Genomic DNA, 17,105 nt, shown 5'->3' on the forward strand with positions numbered 1-17,105 from the left:
GAGTGCTATAGCATCACAGCTCACAGCAACCTCAAACTCTTGGGCTTAAGCGATTCTCTTGCCTCAGCCTCCCAAGTAGCTGGGACCACAGGTACGTGCCACAACGCCCAGCTATTTTTTGGTTGCAGTTGTCATTGTTGTTTAGCTGGCCAGGGCTGGGTTTGAACCCGCCAGCCTTGGTGTATGTGACTGATGCCATAACCCTTGTGCTATGGAAACCAAGCCCATATTACTATATTCCTTTCCAAAATTTTACTTTATGCAAGAGAAGGAGATCAAAGGAATACAGATGGGGGCAGAGGAGATCAAACTCTCCCTCTTTCTAGATGACATGATCTTATACATGGAAAACTCCAGGGGCTCAACTACAAAGCTCTTAGAAGTGATCAAGGAATATAGCAGACGCTCAAAATACAAAGTCAATACCCACAAATCAGTAGCCTTCATATACGCCACCAATTATCAAGCCAAGAACAAATTCAAAGACTCTATACCTTTTACAGTAGCACCAAAGAAGATGAAATACTTGGGAATATATCTAACAAATTATAGCCCAAGAATGTGGGGAAAGGGGAAAGGGGGGGGAGGATGGGTGGAGGGAGGGTGATTGGTGGGATCTTGCCTATGGTTCATCTTATAAAGGTACATGTGAATCTTTCTAAATGTAGACTATAAATATCTAAACACAATAAGAAAATGACATGAAGGCTATATTAACCAGTTTGATGAAAATATTTCAAATTGTATATAAAAACAGCACACTGTACCCCATGATAGTATTAATGTACACAGGTATGATTCAATTAAAAAAAAAAATGGTGTTGAGAGAACTGGTTAGAAGAGAAGACTGAAACTGGACCCACACCTCTCACCATTGACAATAATTAATTCTTATTAGATAAAAGATTTAAATTTAAGACATGAAACAATAAAAATTTTAGAAGAGGCTCGGTGCCTGTGGCTCAAGCGGCTAAGGCGCCAGCCACATACACCTGAGCTGGCAGGACCCACCAAACAACAATGATAGCTGCAACCAAAAAATAGCCAGGTGTTGTGGTGGGTGCCTATAGTCCCAGCTACTTGGGAGCCGGAGGCAGGAGAATCACTTGAGCCCAGGAGTTAGAGGTTGCTGTGAGCTGTGATGCCATAGCACCCTACCCAGGGTGACAGTTTGAGTCTCTGTCTCAAAAAAAAAAATCTAGAAGAGATCTAGAAAACACTTGAAGATACTGGCCTGGAAAAAACTTTATGAGGAAGACACACACAGACCCCCATCAATTATAGCAACACCAAAAATAAGTAGGACTTGATCAAGCTAAAAAGCTTTGCACAGCTAAGAGTACCACAAACAAAACAAACAGACAGCCTTCAGAATGGGAGAAGATTTTTGCATGTTATGAATCTGACAAGGGCCTGATAACTAGAATCTACAGAGAACTCAAACAATAAAAGAGCAAACAACCCTCTCTATAAGTGGGCAAGAGATTTTAACAGAAACTTCTCCGAGGATGACAAATGGCCAACAAACACATGAAAAAATGCTCATCATCTTTAATCAGAGAAATGCAAATCAAAACCACTCTAAGGGATCAGCCCCTGTAGCACAATGGTTACGGCACCAGCCACATACACCAAGGCTGGCAAATTTGAACCGGGCCCGGGCCAGCTAAAACAACAGTGACAACTGCAACAACAAAAAAAAGAGCCTGGTGTTGTGGCGGACACGTGTAGTCCCAGCTACTTGGTAGACTGTGGCAAGAGAATCACTTAAGCCCAAGAGTTTGAGGTTGCTATGAGCTGTGATGCCATGGCATTCTACCAAGGGTGACAAAATAAAACTCTTTGTCTCAAAAAATAAAAATTTAAAAAAAAAAAAAAACACTCTTAAGATATTGCATAACCCCAGCAAGATTAGCCCACATCACAAAGCCCAAAACACCAGATGCTGGAGTGAATATGGAGAAAGATTAGCCCACATCACAAAGCCCAAAACACCAGATACTGGAGTAGATATAGAGAGAAGGGAACACTAATACACACTGAGATTGTAAACTAATACAGCCTTTTTGGAGCGAAGTATAGAAAATCCTCAAAAATCTAAAAGTAGACCTTCCATTTGGCCCTGCAATCCCATTACTAACTACCCAGAAGAACAAAAATCATTTTATACCACCAACACATTTGCAATAGAGTGTTAATGTGACTCAATTCTTTTTTTTCTTTTTTTTTAAGAGACAGAATCTTACTTTATTGCCCTCGATAGAGTGTGTGGCATCACAGCTCACAGCAACTTCCAACTCCTGGGCTTAGGCAATTCTCTTACAGGCTCCCGCCACAATGCCTGGCTATTTTTTTGTTGCAGTTTGGCCAGGGCCAGGTTCAAACCCATTACCCTTGGTATATGGGGCTGGTGCCCTACTCACTGAGCCACAGGTGCCGCCCATGGGGCTCAACTCTTAATTGAGTTGCCAAATTATGGAAGCAATCTAAGTGATACCTTTTACATTTACTGGATGGAATTGAAATATGTTCTTAGTAAAGTATCACAAGAATGGAACAATAAATATCCAGTATATTTCATACTAGTATGAAATCAATATATAAACGATTACATATTCATAAGAACAATAAAACCCTAATATAATCCAGTTCGGGGATAGAGGGAAGTGAGAGGGGAGAGGATGTATGGCAAAAGGAGAGAAGGCATGAGGCAGGATCTCACCCTAATGTGCACATTGTGAAGGTGTTTAACACCCCACTGGGTGAGGGACTCTTTTTCATTTTTCATTCTGTTGTCTAATACGTGTTAACTATTTTTATAGAGCTATAGTTATTATGTGCTTTAATGTGTGTTTGAAAAACAAGTTAATATGTTGCTGATCCACATCCTTTAATATGTAATTGAATAATATTGCGTTTAATTGATACACCACTTAACCAGTAACTTTTCAGTAGATAATGGTATAGTCTATAATTCAATATATATTCTCTTTTCTTCCTTTGAATTATTTCCTTAGGTTAAATAAACTTAGTGGGAGTGGAATTCTTAGGTCAGAGGGTTATCAACATTACAACCACTAGATTTTTTTTTTTAATTGAATATCACTACACCACACACTGAAGCTTAGCCATGTCAACTTTGATAGTAAATGTAAATTCAGTGTTTCGCTTTTATTCAGTTAAAGAGTTAAAAGTTATGCCCACTTCTGTTTTCCAGACAGGAAATCTTCCTCATTCCTATCGGCTCATCAGTGTTGTTAGTCACATTGGTAGCACTTCTTCTTCAGGTAAATGGACATCATGTTTTCAGCATTTTTATCACCGTCAATATGAATTGTATAAATAGATGTAACTGTTTTTATTTCTCTATTCATAAATGACCTAAATTCTCTGAGCAAAATGTATTTTTCAAAAGGGTATCCCAGTTATAGTATATTCCTTCCTAATTCTCTGTATGTGTTTTTAGAAACATTGTTGTGAGTAAGATGGATGTGGTAGCTGTTTCTTTCTCCAACTTCTTGTTCCTGAGAAACATTCAGTTATGTTTTTTAAAACTCAATTTTTTAATTTTATTTGTTGCAGGTCATTACATTAGTGATGTGTATGATATTAAGAAGCAGGCGTGGTTTACTTACAATGACCTGGAGGTATCTAAAATCCAAGAGGCTGCTGTGCAAAGTGATCGAGATCGGAGTGGTTACATCTTCTTTTATATGCACAAGTAAGAAACTACCAGATTCAAAATAATGGGTTAAAAGTCACTTGAATTCTTTTCTCTTTCCTTTGAAGACAACCTATTCCTTATAAATCCAGAGTATTTTGTCTCTTAACTCAGCATTAATTACTCATCACACAGTAGTATGTATCTAGGTACAGAACCAAGACAGTTTGTTTTATACTTGTAGAAGCTTTCCTTCCACAAGCCTTTTCGTCTACCAGTTTTAGCAAATAGAAGATCTGATTTATATGGATGAATGGGAACTACATAGCATTTTCATTAAAGCTAACTATTGCCAGTCCCCTCCCCTCAAAAACTAGCACCCAGGGGGGTTAAGATAGTGGTTGGATAAGTGAGCTGCTTATTTAATAAAGTGTAGGCACCAAATGGGATTGTGCAGGCTTTATGAGGATCTATTTTCTGTTGTTTTTTCTTCTGTTTACCCTTTGATTCTACTCACTAAATTTCTGGGGGGGGGATGTTTTTTGTTTAATTTTAAGAGAGATCTTTGATGAGCTCCTGGAAACAGAAAAGAATTCTCAGGCATTTAGCATGGAAGCAGGGAAGACTACCCGGCAGGCCTCGTGAGGAAGAAACTCCTGGGATGGCAGTGTGCACTGCGTATTCTCTCTTAACTGCCGCCCACCTCACCTTTCCTCTGCCCAAGGAGAATTTGGAATTCTACATGATGCGGGAGCAACAAACAGCTCAGGGCCAAACCAAAAGACAAAAATTGGAGTTATGCAGAATGCTCCGTACTATTTTATGGAAACCTTGGTCTCACATCTGTAGCTGATTATCCTCTTTTCTCTCCTACAAGAGTGGCACTTCTTTTGTCTTAGAAATACATGTTGTAAATATATAAATATATATGTACATACACATGCACGGGATGAATGGAGCCTTAAAGAGTTAAGATGAACCACAAGACTATGCTCATAATTAATAGCACAGCAGTTTGGAGAAAAAATGAAGGTGTCAAAGAATCCGTTCACCTGGGAAAAGTGTGAAGATATACCTATCCTTTGGCTTTTAGCTTTTATGTTTCTGGAGTTTCTTGAGTTTCACTCAAGTCTATAACCTTTCATGTGTGGTTTCTTACTAGTAAAGTTCACTGGAAAGCCAGCTCTCCATGTTACACTAATGACAGTTTGTTCTCCTTGCATGAGAGGGCCATTGCTGTCACCTGACTTGAGGAGCCTTTTTTTTTTTTTTTTTAATTTCATGAGTTCATAATATCTTTGCCGTTTACATGCAGTTCCAAGAAATGGATTGTTGGTGCTTTGGAATGTGTATGGTCCCATATTTGATATTCATTGTACACTTTGTGTTTTCTCTAAAGAAATTTCTTCACACAGAATGTTTATCATGTATCATTATGTTATGATGGAGATGAAGATAGAATCTTTTATTTTCTTCTGTATCATTCTTCCATGGAGCGGTATTATCCTAATGGATTGTAACCCAAACTTTAAAAGGTAGAAACATAATATTTCTTCAACTGGGACTTCCCAGCAGGACTACTTAGGGATAAGGAAGAATATAAGCATCTCTGTCTAACATAGGCCAAGAGAGGCATTCTTGTTTTAAAGCTGGATTTCTGGACCACTAAAGCTCAAAGCCCTACCACTAGTGTGAAATTAAGTACTTGAGCTATAGGATAAAGGTTGAGTATTTAATCATTTGCTGTCCGACTTTGCCCTTAAAATAGGTGCGAATTAAAATGTGATTGGTTTAGATTATCTCAAGAATAAACAGATAACAAAGGTGCATAATATATTTATCTTTTTAGGTGCTCTGAGTCGAGGCTGAGTGAGGATGCAACATCAAGTGCTACCTTAGTCAGTTAGCTGACATAACCAACTTGGTTAAAGCAGCTTATGAAACCATATAAAGAATGAGTTTGAAGGTGGAATTCTATCCACAAAATAATTTTGTGAGCCCAGATATCAGTAGGATTGCACAGAGTTTAGTATAGCAAAATGAAACTTTCATTAGTTTTCTTCTATGTTTTTTCTTTGCTTTTATTGTAAACAAGGGGGATTGCTTTTCAGACAAAAACCACATCAGGTATTTAGGAGGAAGAAATGTTTTAAAAACCCATCATCACAGAAGATACAACATCTTTTCTGGAAGATTGCCTTAAGAGAGCTCCAGCTCTACTCCTTGAAACTTGGATGTGTTCTAACATAGTTAACTCTTCTAAAATTTTGAATCTTCAAATTGTAAATGGCCTCAGCACTTTTGATTAACTATTGATAAATGCTTTGCTTCCTATCATCTGTGTGTATACTGTATCGTAGTAAATGTTTCAAAGTGGTACAGTGGTAGGATATGCAGGAGTAGTTTAGTGCAGAGGAAAATGCTTGTTTTCAAAACTAGCTTTTAAAAGTTTTGTTTTATTTCTACCGAGAGCCTCATTTGGTTTGGTTTGGTTTTGCTTGAAAATAACTGGTTTTCTCATAAATGAGTGACGCGATGATCAAAATTTTTGGCTAGTTATCATTTATCTTAACCTATCTGTGCATTTGAGAGCTTCTAGAAGCACTGATAAAAATTATCAGGAACAGTTTGAAGTGAGGGCTGCATTAAGACACAGAGAAGAATTGAAATAATGCCATTAAGCCTAGAAGCAGCCTTATTTGAATTGTTTTCATAGCTTGCACACATGTATCATTTAGAAATACACTTGGCTTAGAAATCTGGTTTGATTTTCATGTCTTAAGCAGGACTTGCTAGTTTAAGATAGGTTACTAGAGTACATGAATTATCTCATTGCTCACATACTTAAAAGTTTGGGACTTGAATTTCACTTGATACTTGTCCTTTGTTGTGGCCTTGTCAGCCTTTTCCTTTACTCCTTTCCTTTACTCTTTTGACTACAAATGGAGATTTCAGCTGGACAGTGTTGATGGGGTATGTTGGGGGTTTTTTGAGCTGGTTATATATATTTAAAAATTATAAATAGATAATATATTGTTTTTTTGCACAGTGTGATCAGTTTGCTCAGAACTGGGGGATGGACCCGTTAGCCTGTTGAGGCCAGGAAGGGACAAGTTAGATTGAGAGACAGAGTGCTTCTGTTCCAGGCAGTTTGCATGGTACCTAATTAACCTTCCTATTGAAAATACCAAATGTATGGTTACATTACTTTGAATGACATTGAATTGGAACTTTATAGTCATTAGTTCTAGATACAACCTTTTGATCTTATTTGAAATTTTTTGAAAGGGAAAAAACAAAACTAAATTTCAAACTCATTTTTATCCCCTAAAAGTATGCAGAGTTGGAAGGTTGCATATGACTAGATGCTATTATCCTCTTAGTAGTCATGACTATAATTTCAGCCTGTGAGAAAGTAGACTGTATTTTGCAGGAATATGTTTATATGTGTGTGCACACTCATAAGTTTTGTCTCATCAGGATAGAAGCAGCAGCAAATTCATGAATTAGTCTTCTACTTATATTTTGATTCCAAAAGCTATTTGTTTACTTGCTATGGTCTCTTAATTCTAGCCCTAACTTAAATGGCTCAGTAATAAGTACAACAAATGTAAATGTGTTTACGTTTTAAGTATGCAGTAGTTCTTACAGATCACTTAGTTTACTTTGAAAGGCAAATATTAGACTATACATTTTTTTCTTTCCTTGAACAAGTGTAAAATTCTCAAAGAGAGGCTTTAAAATGTAAAACCTCAGTAAAGTAATCCATGAATTTTTTAACTCTTGCATACTGCAATTATGGTTGTTAACTACATGTACAGCTACAGAAATAGTTATATAATGAAAATTATCTGGAAAAACCTAAAGACAAAAACAGGTAGTTTGTAAACTCTCTTGTGATCTACTGAAAAGATGTTATATTAAAACAAATATTATCCTTCTCTGTCCTATGAAATAATTGCAGTAGATTATTATCCAACTTTTTATTTTTGTGGCTCTGTTTGATTTAATCAACCCTCAGAGGTGGTCTTTTGTTTTAAATTAGGGAAACAGAGCTAGATTTACAAGGACGTGGCTCTTGGATATACGGATTTTTTTTTTTTCCCAGAAAATTATCGACCCAGCACCAGATGCAAGTCACATAAGTGTTCCAATAAAATGTCCTTTTTCTCCCCATTTTGCTCATCGCTGAATAATGCCTCTAACATCTTTCTACTGCATTACTTCAAGATTCTAATTTTGTCTCTATTGATATGTCTTATTAACATCTGAAAATAATATATATTTTATTGGAAAACTATAGTTTGTTAGACCTTAAGAGTTTTGTGGCAGAATTACTTTGTTATGTTTCATCAGTCATTGACTACCTTATGGCATGCTTTTGTTACTAGACTTCAGGCAGTCTCTTTTCCTTGTATCCTATTTATATACAAATAACAAATTGTTACCTTTCTATGCCTGTTATATATCTGATGGTTTTGAAGTTTTTATTAAAAAGTATGCCAGTGTGAATATAGCATTTGATGTTTAGTAACATTGGACTTAAAGTACAGAGATTCTCTTACGGGTATGTCCACTGGCATACGAATAGAATGGATGAGGGTCTGGATTAGGATCCAAATTTGTCAGGTCAAATGCCAGAACAAAGAAAAGCAATCAGTTGAACTGGTTTGCTTCAAAAACAGAGTGGACCTATATAAAGAGTGAGACCACATGTGGGTGTGCACGCCTATTGTTCCCAGGTTTCCATCCCTCTGAGCTTTTCTTTCTTTCCCTGCCTTCTCTGGCCTGTTGTCAGTGTTGTTTCTTTATGCTTAAGGAGAGGAAAACAAAAGTGAGCTTCCTACACTTTACCTAACTGAGCTACTACCAGGTGTGCTGGCAGCTGTGACCACATTATTTGTGAGGTGATTTTGTGTTCAGAGTGACTTTTGATTCTGATTCCTTATGTTTTTTTACATGGAGCAGCACTTTTATCTGTGTTTTAGCAGAATTCCTCTGTATCTTTTATTTTTCCTTGTTTTGTTTCCTTTTTAAATTATGCATAGAGTTTTTTTGTGTGTGTGTGAAATTAAAGCCATTATTAACCTTCTGTTGGTTTGACTATTATTTCTGAGGACACATTCTTGCAGACATATTTAGTAAGCAGTTGTTTGAAGTTGTGCAAATCACCTTCTTTTGGTTTTGAACTTGGACTTCCTTGCAGCACTGTTACATCTTCAAAGAATGGTGAACCAATGTTGGCTATAGTCATCACCACTGGTTCCTGTTATTTTCATCCAAGGAGCCTGTGAAGCTTTCCAGTGGCTTCAGAGTAATTTATTGTGAACCTAGCATTGGCCTTTACTAAGCTCTTCCTTTGCCTTATTATTGGGCGGTGGAGGGGTGGGTCGTGAAATAGCATTTGCCTTTAGACCTTGAGCCTAGGCACAGTAGATGTGCTGCTTTCATGGGTACTATTTAAAATATTGTGAAACCTAAGAGGGCAGTCTCCTAGGCCATTTAATTTTCCTTCAGCCCTTTAACTTTACAACCTGAATAAGGAGGTGAGAAAAGTATGTGGAAAAGAAAAGCCATTACTGGGAAAGATGTAAACCTGCAAAATGGTTCAGCCCACTTGCCATAGATAAGAATGAGTCATGATACAGAAAAACCTGGAGTGGTGCCTCAGAACTGTTATGTTCCATGGAGTGGTTATTTATTTATTTATTTATTTTTTGAGACAAAGAATAGCAAAGTCTCACTATGTCGCCCTCGGAGTTCACCGCAACCTCAAACTCTGGGCTTAAGCGATTCTCTTGCCTCAGCCTCCCAAATAGCTGGGACTGCAGGTGCCCACAACAATGCCTGGCTATTTTTTTTTTTTTTTGTAGTTGTCATTGTTTGGCAGGCCCAGGCTAGATTCAAACCTGCCAGCTCTGGTGTATGTGGCTGGCGCCCTAACTGCTTGAGCCATAGGCGTCAAGCCTGACTGCTCTTCTAAGGAGGGAAAGCTGTTGAACAGAGTGGTTAAAAATGATGCAGCGCCTCAAGATAGAAACAATCCAGTCACCTTATTGACAGCTGAAATTGAGACTGCAGACTCCTTGTGGAAGTATCTTTCTGAAGGAATAGGTAGGTTATTAAAAATGGCATTGCCAAAGATTGCTGTTCATAGGTACAAGTGTAAAATTTCACTTAAATTGGCATAGGTCTACTACCAGTTATAAAACAAAATGCCACAAGCCAGGTAGGGGAGGGTACTGTTTCACAACCATAGCTGCTCTTCTTTCTCAAAATAATCCTTTTTCTTTCTTGAGGTTTTGTTGTTTCCATCGAGGCAGGGCAGAAAAGGCAGCTGGAGTCATTCCAAAGGCCTTAGTGAAATCTTCAATGGACAGATGATCCTAGAAGAGGAGAAGGAAGGGATCAGAGGGCAAAGGTCATGTTCTCTGGGATTTGCACTAATGAGTCTCATAGGTGTGTCATGTAGTCATAAAGCAAGTAAGCAAAAACTAGCAATGTCAGGAGACCCCAAAAACGGATAGGAAGGAGTGCATGTGGCATTTAAGGATTCCAGAGATTTGATTCCTGAATTCGTAACAGGTCAGTTAATATGGTAAGTTGAATTTTTCTTTCTACCAGGGTCAAATTCACATTAGCCCTGACATAAGAATTAGGACCTTTGACTTAGCTTGGTCAAAGTGTTGCTGCTCTTTCTAGGGCTTAGTTTTCTTCTTTTTAAAATGGAAAACATTTCTCTCTCTTTTTTTTTTTTTTGCGACAAGAGTCTATGTCGCCCTAGGTAGAGTGCCAGGGTGTCAAGCTCACAGCAACCTCAAACTCTTGAGCTTAAACAATTCTCTTGCCTCAGCCTCCCAAGTAGCTTGGACTGTACAGGTGTCTGCCACAACACCTGGCTATTTTTGTTGTTGTTGTTGTCATTGTTGTTTAGCAGGCCCAAGCCAGGTGCAAACCCACCAACCCTGGTGCATGTGGCCGGCACCCTAACCACTGAGTACAGGCGCCGACCCAAAAAACATTTTTCTTTTTTTGCAGTTTTTGACCAGGGCCAGGTTTGAACCCACCACCTCCAGTATTTGGGGCTGGTGCCCTACTCCTTTGAGCCACAGGTGCCACCCCAAAAAACATTTTTTTTTTTCTTTTTTTTACAGTCTGGCTGAGGCTAGGTTTGAGCCCGCCACCTCTGGCATATGGGGCCGGCTCCCTACCCCTTTGAGCCATAGGCGCTACCCCCAAAAAACATTTCTTAAAGGTTGACTTGTGTTTGCTTTTATGATGACGAAAATACTACTACATATAAAAGGATATTGATAAGATATTTTGGTCGGTATTGAAAAGATATTTGGCTCACACCTGTAATCCTAGCACTCTGGGAAGCCAAGGCAGGTGGATTGCTTAAGCTCAGGAGTTGAGACCAGCCTGAGCAAGAGACCTCCCCTTCTCTCTGAAAAAAGCCAGGCGTTATGGCTGGGTTACTATAGTCAGCTACTCAGGAGGCTGAGGCAAGAAAATCACTTTAGCCCAAGAGTTTGAGGTTTCTGTGAGCTGTGATATCATAGCACTCTACCCAAGGTGACAAAGTAAGACTCTGTCTTAAAATATATATATATATTTATTTAATACATTGTTCATCTGCCATCACTTAAACAGTGAGTCTAAACCTGATCCACAAAGTAAGACAGTGAGCTCTAGATAGGTTTCTGCTCAAATCACTGCTATCGTAGGACATGGCTGTTCTAGCAAAATCCCCAACACCCTTGGGAGGGAACTCCCTCCTGGACTCCATTTACTTTGGGTAAGTTAGTAGACTGGCAGCAAGGGACATAGGGCCCACTCTGGCCCTAATGAACAGAACAAAACAGCAATCTAACTTAACATATACTGCTGTAGCACTTAACACTGAGGCAAATTTGAATATTCCCATTTTGGGTAATGAAGCTAAAGACTTCACAAAAGTCAAGGTCATCTGATTTCAGTACATGCTCTACTGTACCACACTAACTCTGCCGCCTTTCAGTGGTTTCAGGCATACTGTATATAAAGGCTTCTTGTCATTCCCTCCCAAACCTGCCAGGTATACTAGTCATCTGCAGTTGACTAGAATTTTATCATTTTAGATAGCTTTATCCCTCTTGGCTTACAGGTTTGTTCCTGGTTAAAATACAATGTTAAACCGCATCAGTCTTTGATATTCTACTGTGAATGTATCAGTCAGAGTATTTTGTAGCAGCAGGTTTTGCTTAGTGATTGTGGTAGGGTAGCGACAGGGAAAGTTTTCTAAGGGGAGATGCTAGGACAGCCAAGGAACAAATTTGGAGTCAAAAATTGAGTAGAACACAAAATATTTTGATAAATTACTTGTACTGGCTTTTCTCCTGTGAATGATCTAGAAGATCAGGTAGCATAATTTTACCTTTTTACTGTTGACTTGGAAATCACAACGGAGAATCACTACCATTCTAGGTCTTGGGTATCAGCCATAAGATGAAAGTACTGACTGAAAAGACCTTTGTTCCCAGCTCCAAGATGATATATATGATAGTGATACTGTTTAAGGTAAACCATATACCCTCAAGGCCCCCTCAGTTAAGTGCTCCAATTTTAAGTTTGCCATAAAGTTAGCATCTCCTAACTCATTTCTGCTCCCCCAAGCACCAAGAGGTAGGGATAGGGCAGAGGTGAGAACAGTGGGTTTCCTTTAACACAGGCTGCTCTACTAACATACAGTTGCCCTGAATTAAACAGCTTGAGAAACAGCTGTAGGTGGATATCAAGCACAGGAGGGTCTGATGAACCAATTGTCTAAACTGTCACTAAGCTATTCTCAGGTATTTGTCCTCAAGCCTCCTGGTAGCTGGATGCTAGGAACCTTACCCATTCCTCCCAGCAGGACAGTGGAAGGCCTTGTTTTGGAAGAAGAGTGTAAACATGAATAGTTGGGGCATCAGTGGGTGGGGAGATGCTGCCATACCCCAAGTCTTTGTAGCATCCTCCCCACAGATTCCTCACAACTGTGGCTATTGTGTCCTATGTCTCTGCAAGTGGCTCTGTGGCGCCCTCTAAGGTCCAGCCAGGCTTGCGATTCAACTTTGTCAAGACTGCTGGACTCTGACCCCTCAGGATAGATAGCAAGGACTGCCCATCCCAGTGGACTTGCATCTTGCCATTGGTCCTGTTCTTGAACCCTTTGGTCCTGCCAGCTAATTACCAGCCTCTCCCATGTCCACATCCGCCTCCATGTGGTTTACTTACTCATTAGTGCTCAAACACTTAGATTACCCTCTTATAACTGCCTGCAGCCAGACCTACCACTCCACTCTTGTCACTGGCTCACCTTCCACCTTCGGAGCAGCCAGAGAGGCCTGAAAACCTCTCCTTTCCCCACTTGGCATTGAACTCTCAGCTCTTCCAAAAGAATGTGTAATACCTTCATGGTTAAAATATGAACAACAGACAACTGATTTTTTAAACAGAATCAAGCCTTCTTTGCTACCATGGTGGGGCTGTCTTGACACTGAGTCTGTTCCATTCAAAATTAGCAATCAATTTCAGCTTCCTGTCAGTCCTCTGGTTCAATAGCATTGGCTACCCTTTGCTTTGGAAATACTTCCTTTATACCACATGACATGATGTTAATAGTGGAACTCAGAAGATCTGGCTTTGTGGGACAGTGCCTGTGGTTCAAGGTATATGAGCCAGCCCCATATACCAGAGGTGGCGGGTTCAAACCCAGCCCCAGCCAAAAACTGCAAAACAACAACAACAAAAAGATCTGGCTTTGTAACTAGTTAGGTGACATTAGGCAAGTCACTTCCCTCTCATATATAGAACAGGCACTGATAGTAACAGCTTTCATTTGCAGAGTACCTTCTATGTACTAGGGACTGGGCTAAGCTTGTCACTCACTGGGGTCATCCCAATGTTACAGTGAAAACACGGGTGTCCCCTAGCCTTCCAGCTACCCTACATGTGGGAAAATCCAGGAGAATACATGAACGTGCTCTCCAAGGTAAAAGGCAGGACAGAAATGTTATGAGAATGATACACTTATACATGTATCAACCCCAAACCCTTAACAGACTTTGATGTTTTGGAAGATTCTGCAGATTCCTTAATCCAATTGTAAAACTCCTTTATGACTATACACAGTAAATTTTCTCTCTCAACATACCTAAGCTAGATTTGAAGTCTACTTTGGATCTTCACAATTTTGGTAATGAATATTAGATGTGTATTTTTTTGTGTTTTTGTTTTGAGACAGAGTCACTCTGCTGCCCAGGCTAGAGTGCCCTGGCATTAGCCTAACTCACAAAAACCTCAAATTCTCAGGTTCCAGTGATCCTCCTGCTTTAGCTTCCCAAGTATCTGGGACTACAGATGCCCACCACAATGCCCAGCTAGTTTTTCTATTTTTAGTAGAGATGAGATCTCACTCTTACTCAGAGTAGTCTTGAACTTCTGAGGTCAAGTGATCCTCCCACTTCAGCCTCCCAGAATGATGCTAGGATTACAGGCATGAGCCACCACATCTGACCAAGAAAGATGTTTTTAACAAGCTCTGCCTCTCCACAAGTGATCCATGCAGGCGTTACACTGAAGTTGCCAGATGGACTATGTGCTGATGAGTCTTGGATTTGTTAGATCTCTGCCTCGTGTTCCTCTGAATTGCCTGCCCACCAAACATGTATCTCAACCTGGATGTCTTCCAGGTGCCTCAAAGTATGGTATGTAGCTACCACTAAACTCATCATTGCCCCACCCTCCCCGACCCTAACCTCAGTCTGACCCAGGATTTTCTATCTGAAAGAATGACACTTTTTTTTCCTCTTACACTCTATCCAGTAATTACCAAGTGTTGTTGGTTTCACCTCCTAAATATTTCTCTCAGCCATCTCTTCTCTACCTCTACCTGCCTCTACCGGAATCTGTTCTAGGTTCCCACCCATCTCTCAGCCTGACTGCAGCAATACTTTCCTAAGTGGTCTCCCTATGGCTGCTCTTGCCACCTTCTAGTTTATTCTTCATTGAGCAGCTGTCGTGATCTTTTAAAAATGTAAATCTGTCACTCTCCTGCTTCATCTATAATGGCTACCCTTTGCTTTCATGATAGACAATGTGACTTTCAATGTGGGATAGAAGGCACTGCCCAACTCACCCCAGCCTTAGCACTCAGCCACCCTGGCCACCATGCAGCTTCACCCCAGTGTGCTTCTTCCCTGCCTCTGGACTTCACATTTGCTGTCCCTTCTCCAGGAATAACTCACTTTGTCTCATTAATTCCTATTCACCATTCAGAAGGAAATCTCTGACTAGATCAGGCTTCTGTTTGTAATATTCTTCTTGGCCCCTGTGCTGCTTCACCTCTCTGGTAGTTAGCCCTGAAATTAAATGATAGTGTAATTGGGCTTCTCTGATCTCTCTCTCCCCATAAGCTGGCATGAAGGTGGGATCCAGGCTGTCTTGGACAGCATCCCTAGTACCTAATCACCTGCCCGGCCTAATCTGAGGGTCAACTAGGATTGATGAACAAATGGAAAAGCCATATCTTCCTTGTCCTCCTTCAAGAGTCTGACCCACCTCCTTCCTGCTGGGGTCCACACCTTCAGGGAGCTCCTCCACAGGCTTGTTCACCAGCTGCTCCAGGGGGAAAATGGGCAGAGGCCCAGAATCGAGGTTGCTGTTAGCATTGAACACATCCACTTTGGAGCTCATGACCTCCTAGGGAAGAAAAGGAAACTACCTACTTTAGTTGGTGTGTGTGGCTATGTCCCAGGCTGTCTTTCTCTCTGAAGCCAACATTGATTCTAGGGCAACCCCTTCAAAGAGCCTCCCATGACCTACTCCTCCCCACCATACATACACACTTATAAGTACACAACACACGGGGCAGGACCCAAGAGACAATAGCTTAGTAGTCTGTATGGGACCAAAGTCAGTTGGTGCAAAATGACTATTTTGCCAATGACTTACTAACTTCTCTATGGCTTCCCCCAGAGTTCTGGATATGTATGACCTTTTATTTCTTATCTTTTGTGAAACTGTCATTCATAAATTTACTTGACAATCTGTGCTGTCAGTCCACCAAGAATGGTTTATTAAGTGCTACTAGGCTCTAAGCCATCTGTTGATTACCCCAATGTGTTGGTCAAACTGCTGTCAGGTTCTGGAGACATTTCTGCAGAGTAAGCTCTGTCTTGTTTTCCCTGTAAGCTTGTGAACTTCTCAAAGTAAAGGCTGAGATTTCATATTCCCATATCCCAGGTTTGTAAGCTAAATACATTTCTGTCAACTCACTGAAAGATCAAAGGAGTTGGAATTGTTCTCCCTGGAGAAGGGATCCCAAGGGCAATAGCATGGAGAGAAATCATTATTTCTCAAAAGTGGGCTAGTATCAAATTACCTGGGCCTTTTATTTAAAACATGCAGATTCCTGGGTGCTAATCCAAAGTCCACAAGCCAGAATCTTTGGGAATGGGTGGGGCCTTGTAATCTGCATTTCAATACAGTTTCCCCCATCACCCAGACTTCTATGCATGATAAAATGTAGGAACCATTTCACTAGGAAATAGAGAAAACAAAACTGCTAGAGCTATTGGAGTTAAAAAGCAAGAAGAACTTCCATAAGAAGTAGGGAGAAATGAGAAGGAAACCACAGGACACTGGCAGCTTCTCTGGAGCACTCTTAGCTCCCAAAGATCTGTCAGCTGGCCACTACAGGGCCCAGCCTCCCTGGCCCACTCACAGCAGTGATCTGGCTCCAGTCCCGAGAGTTGTCAAGCTCTGCCTTCAGGTCTTCATAGGATTTGGCATTCTGCATGTAAAGTAAATAACGGATTAAGTCTGGCTCTTAGCAGAATGGTCAAAAAGGCATTTTCCCTCAGGAGGGGAAAGAAGGCTGGTCTGGAGCCCGGTGGTGGGAAAGGAAAGGAAATTCAGGCTGAAGCTTGGAAGGGGTTCCCTGAAAAAGGAAGTTGGATAGTGAAGATAGGGACCAGATCAGAAGGGGTAGGGCAGGTTGTTTATTTGTCCCTGCTCAGCCTGGCAAGGAGATGGAGAGTAATATCTTTTCCTGTCGTCAGAGGCAGTGTAAGCAACTGCAGGCATCACTGAGAACCTTGCCTACATGGTGGATGCTGGATAGCAGGTGGGCTCCTCATAGAGTGCTGCAGAGGAGTGAAGGAACCGTGGCCCCCTGAGAAGCCCCATCCCCATATCCCCAGGGCTTGTCACTAAGCATGGCACATCAGGCATTATGCTGAATGAACGAATGAGGTTGAGAGAGAAGCCAGCACTGACATAAGGTGAGGAAAGAACTACCAGAGTTATTGATGTAGGACACTGAAGCTGACGTGAGAAGAGCTGGCATCTAGATTTGCTTCCCTGACATTTGTTTGAATCCGTCAGTCCATCAACTAGAGAGGTTTTCTTTTTTTTTTTTTTT

At 40.5% G+C, this 17,105-nt stretch overlaps 2 protein-coding genes across 3 annotated transcripts in view; one reads left to right on the forward strand and one right to left on the reverse strand.

Moving 5' to 3' along the window:
• USP37 (ubiquitin specific peptidase 37) overlaps positions 1–6,951 on the forward strand; it is a 111,087-nt gene extending 104,136 nt beyond the window's left edge. For both annotated transcript variants that reach the window (XM_012802259.2, XM_023510329.1), the window contains 3 exons: positions 3,218–3,287; positions 3,583–3,721; positions 4,219–6,951. In XM_012802259.2, coding sequence (XP_012657713.1) covers positions 3,218–3,287; positions 3,583–3,721; positions 4,219–4,306 — 297 coding nt within the window. In that variant the 3' untranslated portion in view covers positions 4,307–6,951. The remainder of the gene's footprint in view (positions 1–3,217; positions 3,288–3,582; positions 3,722–4,218) is intronic.
• A 2,575-nt stretch (positions 6,952–9,526) lies between these two features.
• Positions 9,527–17,105, reverse strand: part of VIL1 (villin 1) — a 22,366-nt gene continuing 14,787 nt past the window's right edge. The window contains exons 17-19 of the mRNA XM_012802215.2: positions 16,407–16,475; positions 15,242–15,382; positions 9,527–10,047 (exon numbers count right to left, since the gene is read on the reverse strand). Of these exons, the coding sequence (XP_012657669.1) occupies positions 9,934–10,047; positions 15,242–15,382; positions 16,407–16,475 (324 nt within the window). The 3' untranslated portion in view covers positions 9,527–9,933. The remainder of the gene's footprint in view (positions 10,048–15,241; positions 15,383–16,406; positions 16,476–17,105) is intronic.

This window comes from Otolemur garnettii, unplaced genomic scaffold (assembly GCF_000181295.1).
Source record: "Otolemur garnettii isolate 467f Iridium unplaced genomic scaffold, OtoGar3 scaffold00013, whole genome shotgun sequence".
Taxonomy (NCBI): domain Eukaryota; kingdom Metazoa; phylum Chordata; class Mammalia; order Primates; family Galagidae; genus Otolemur; species Otolemur garnettii.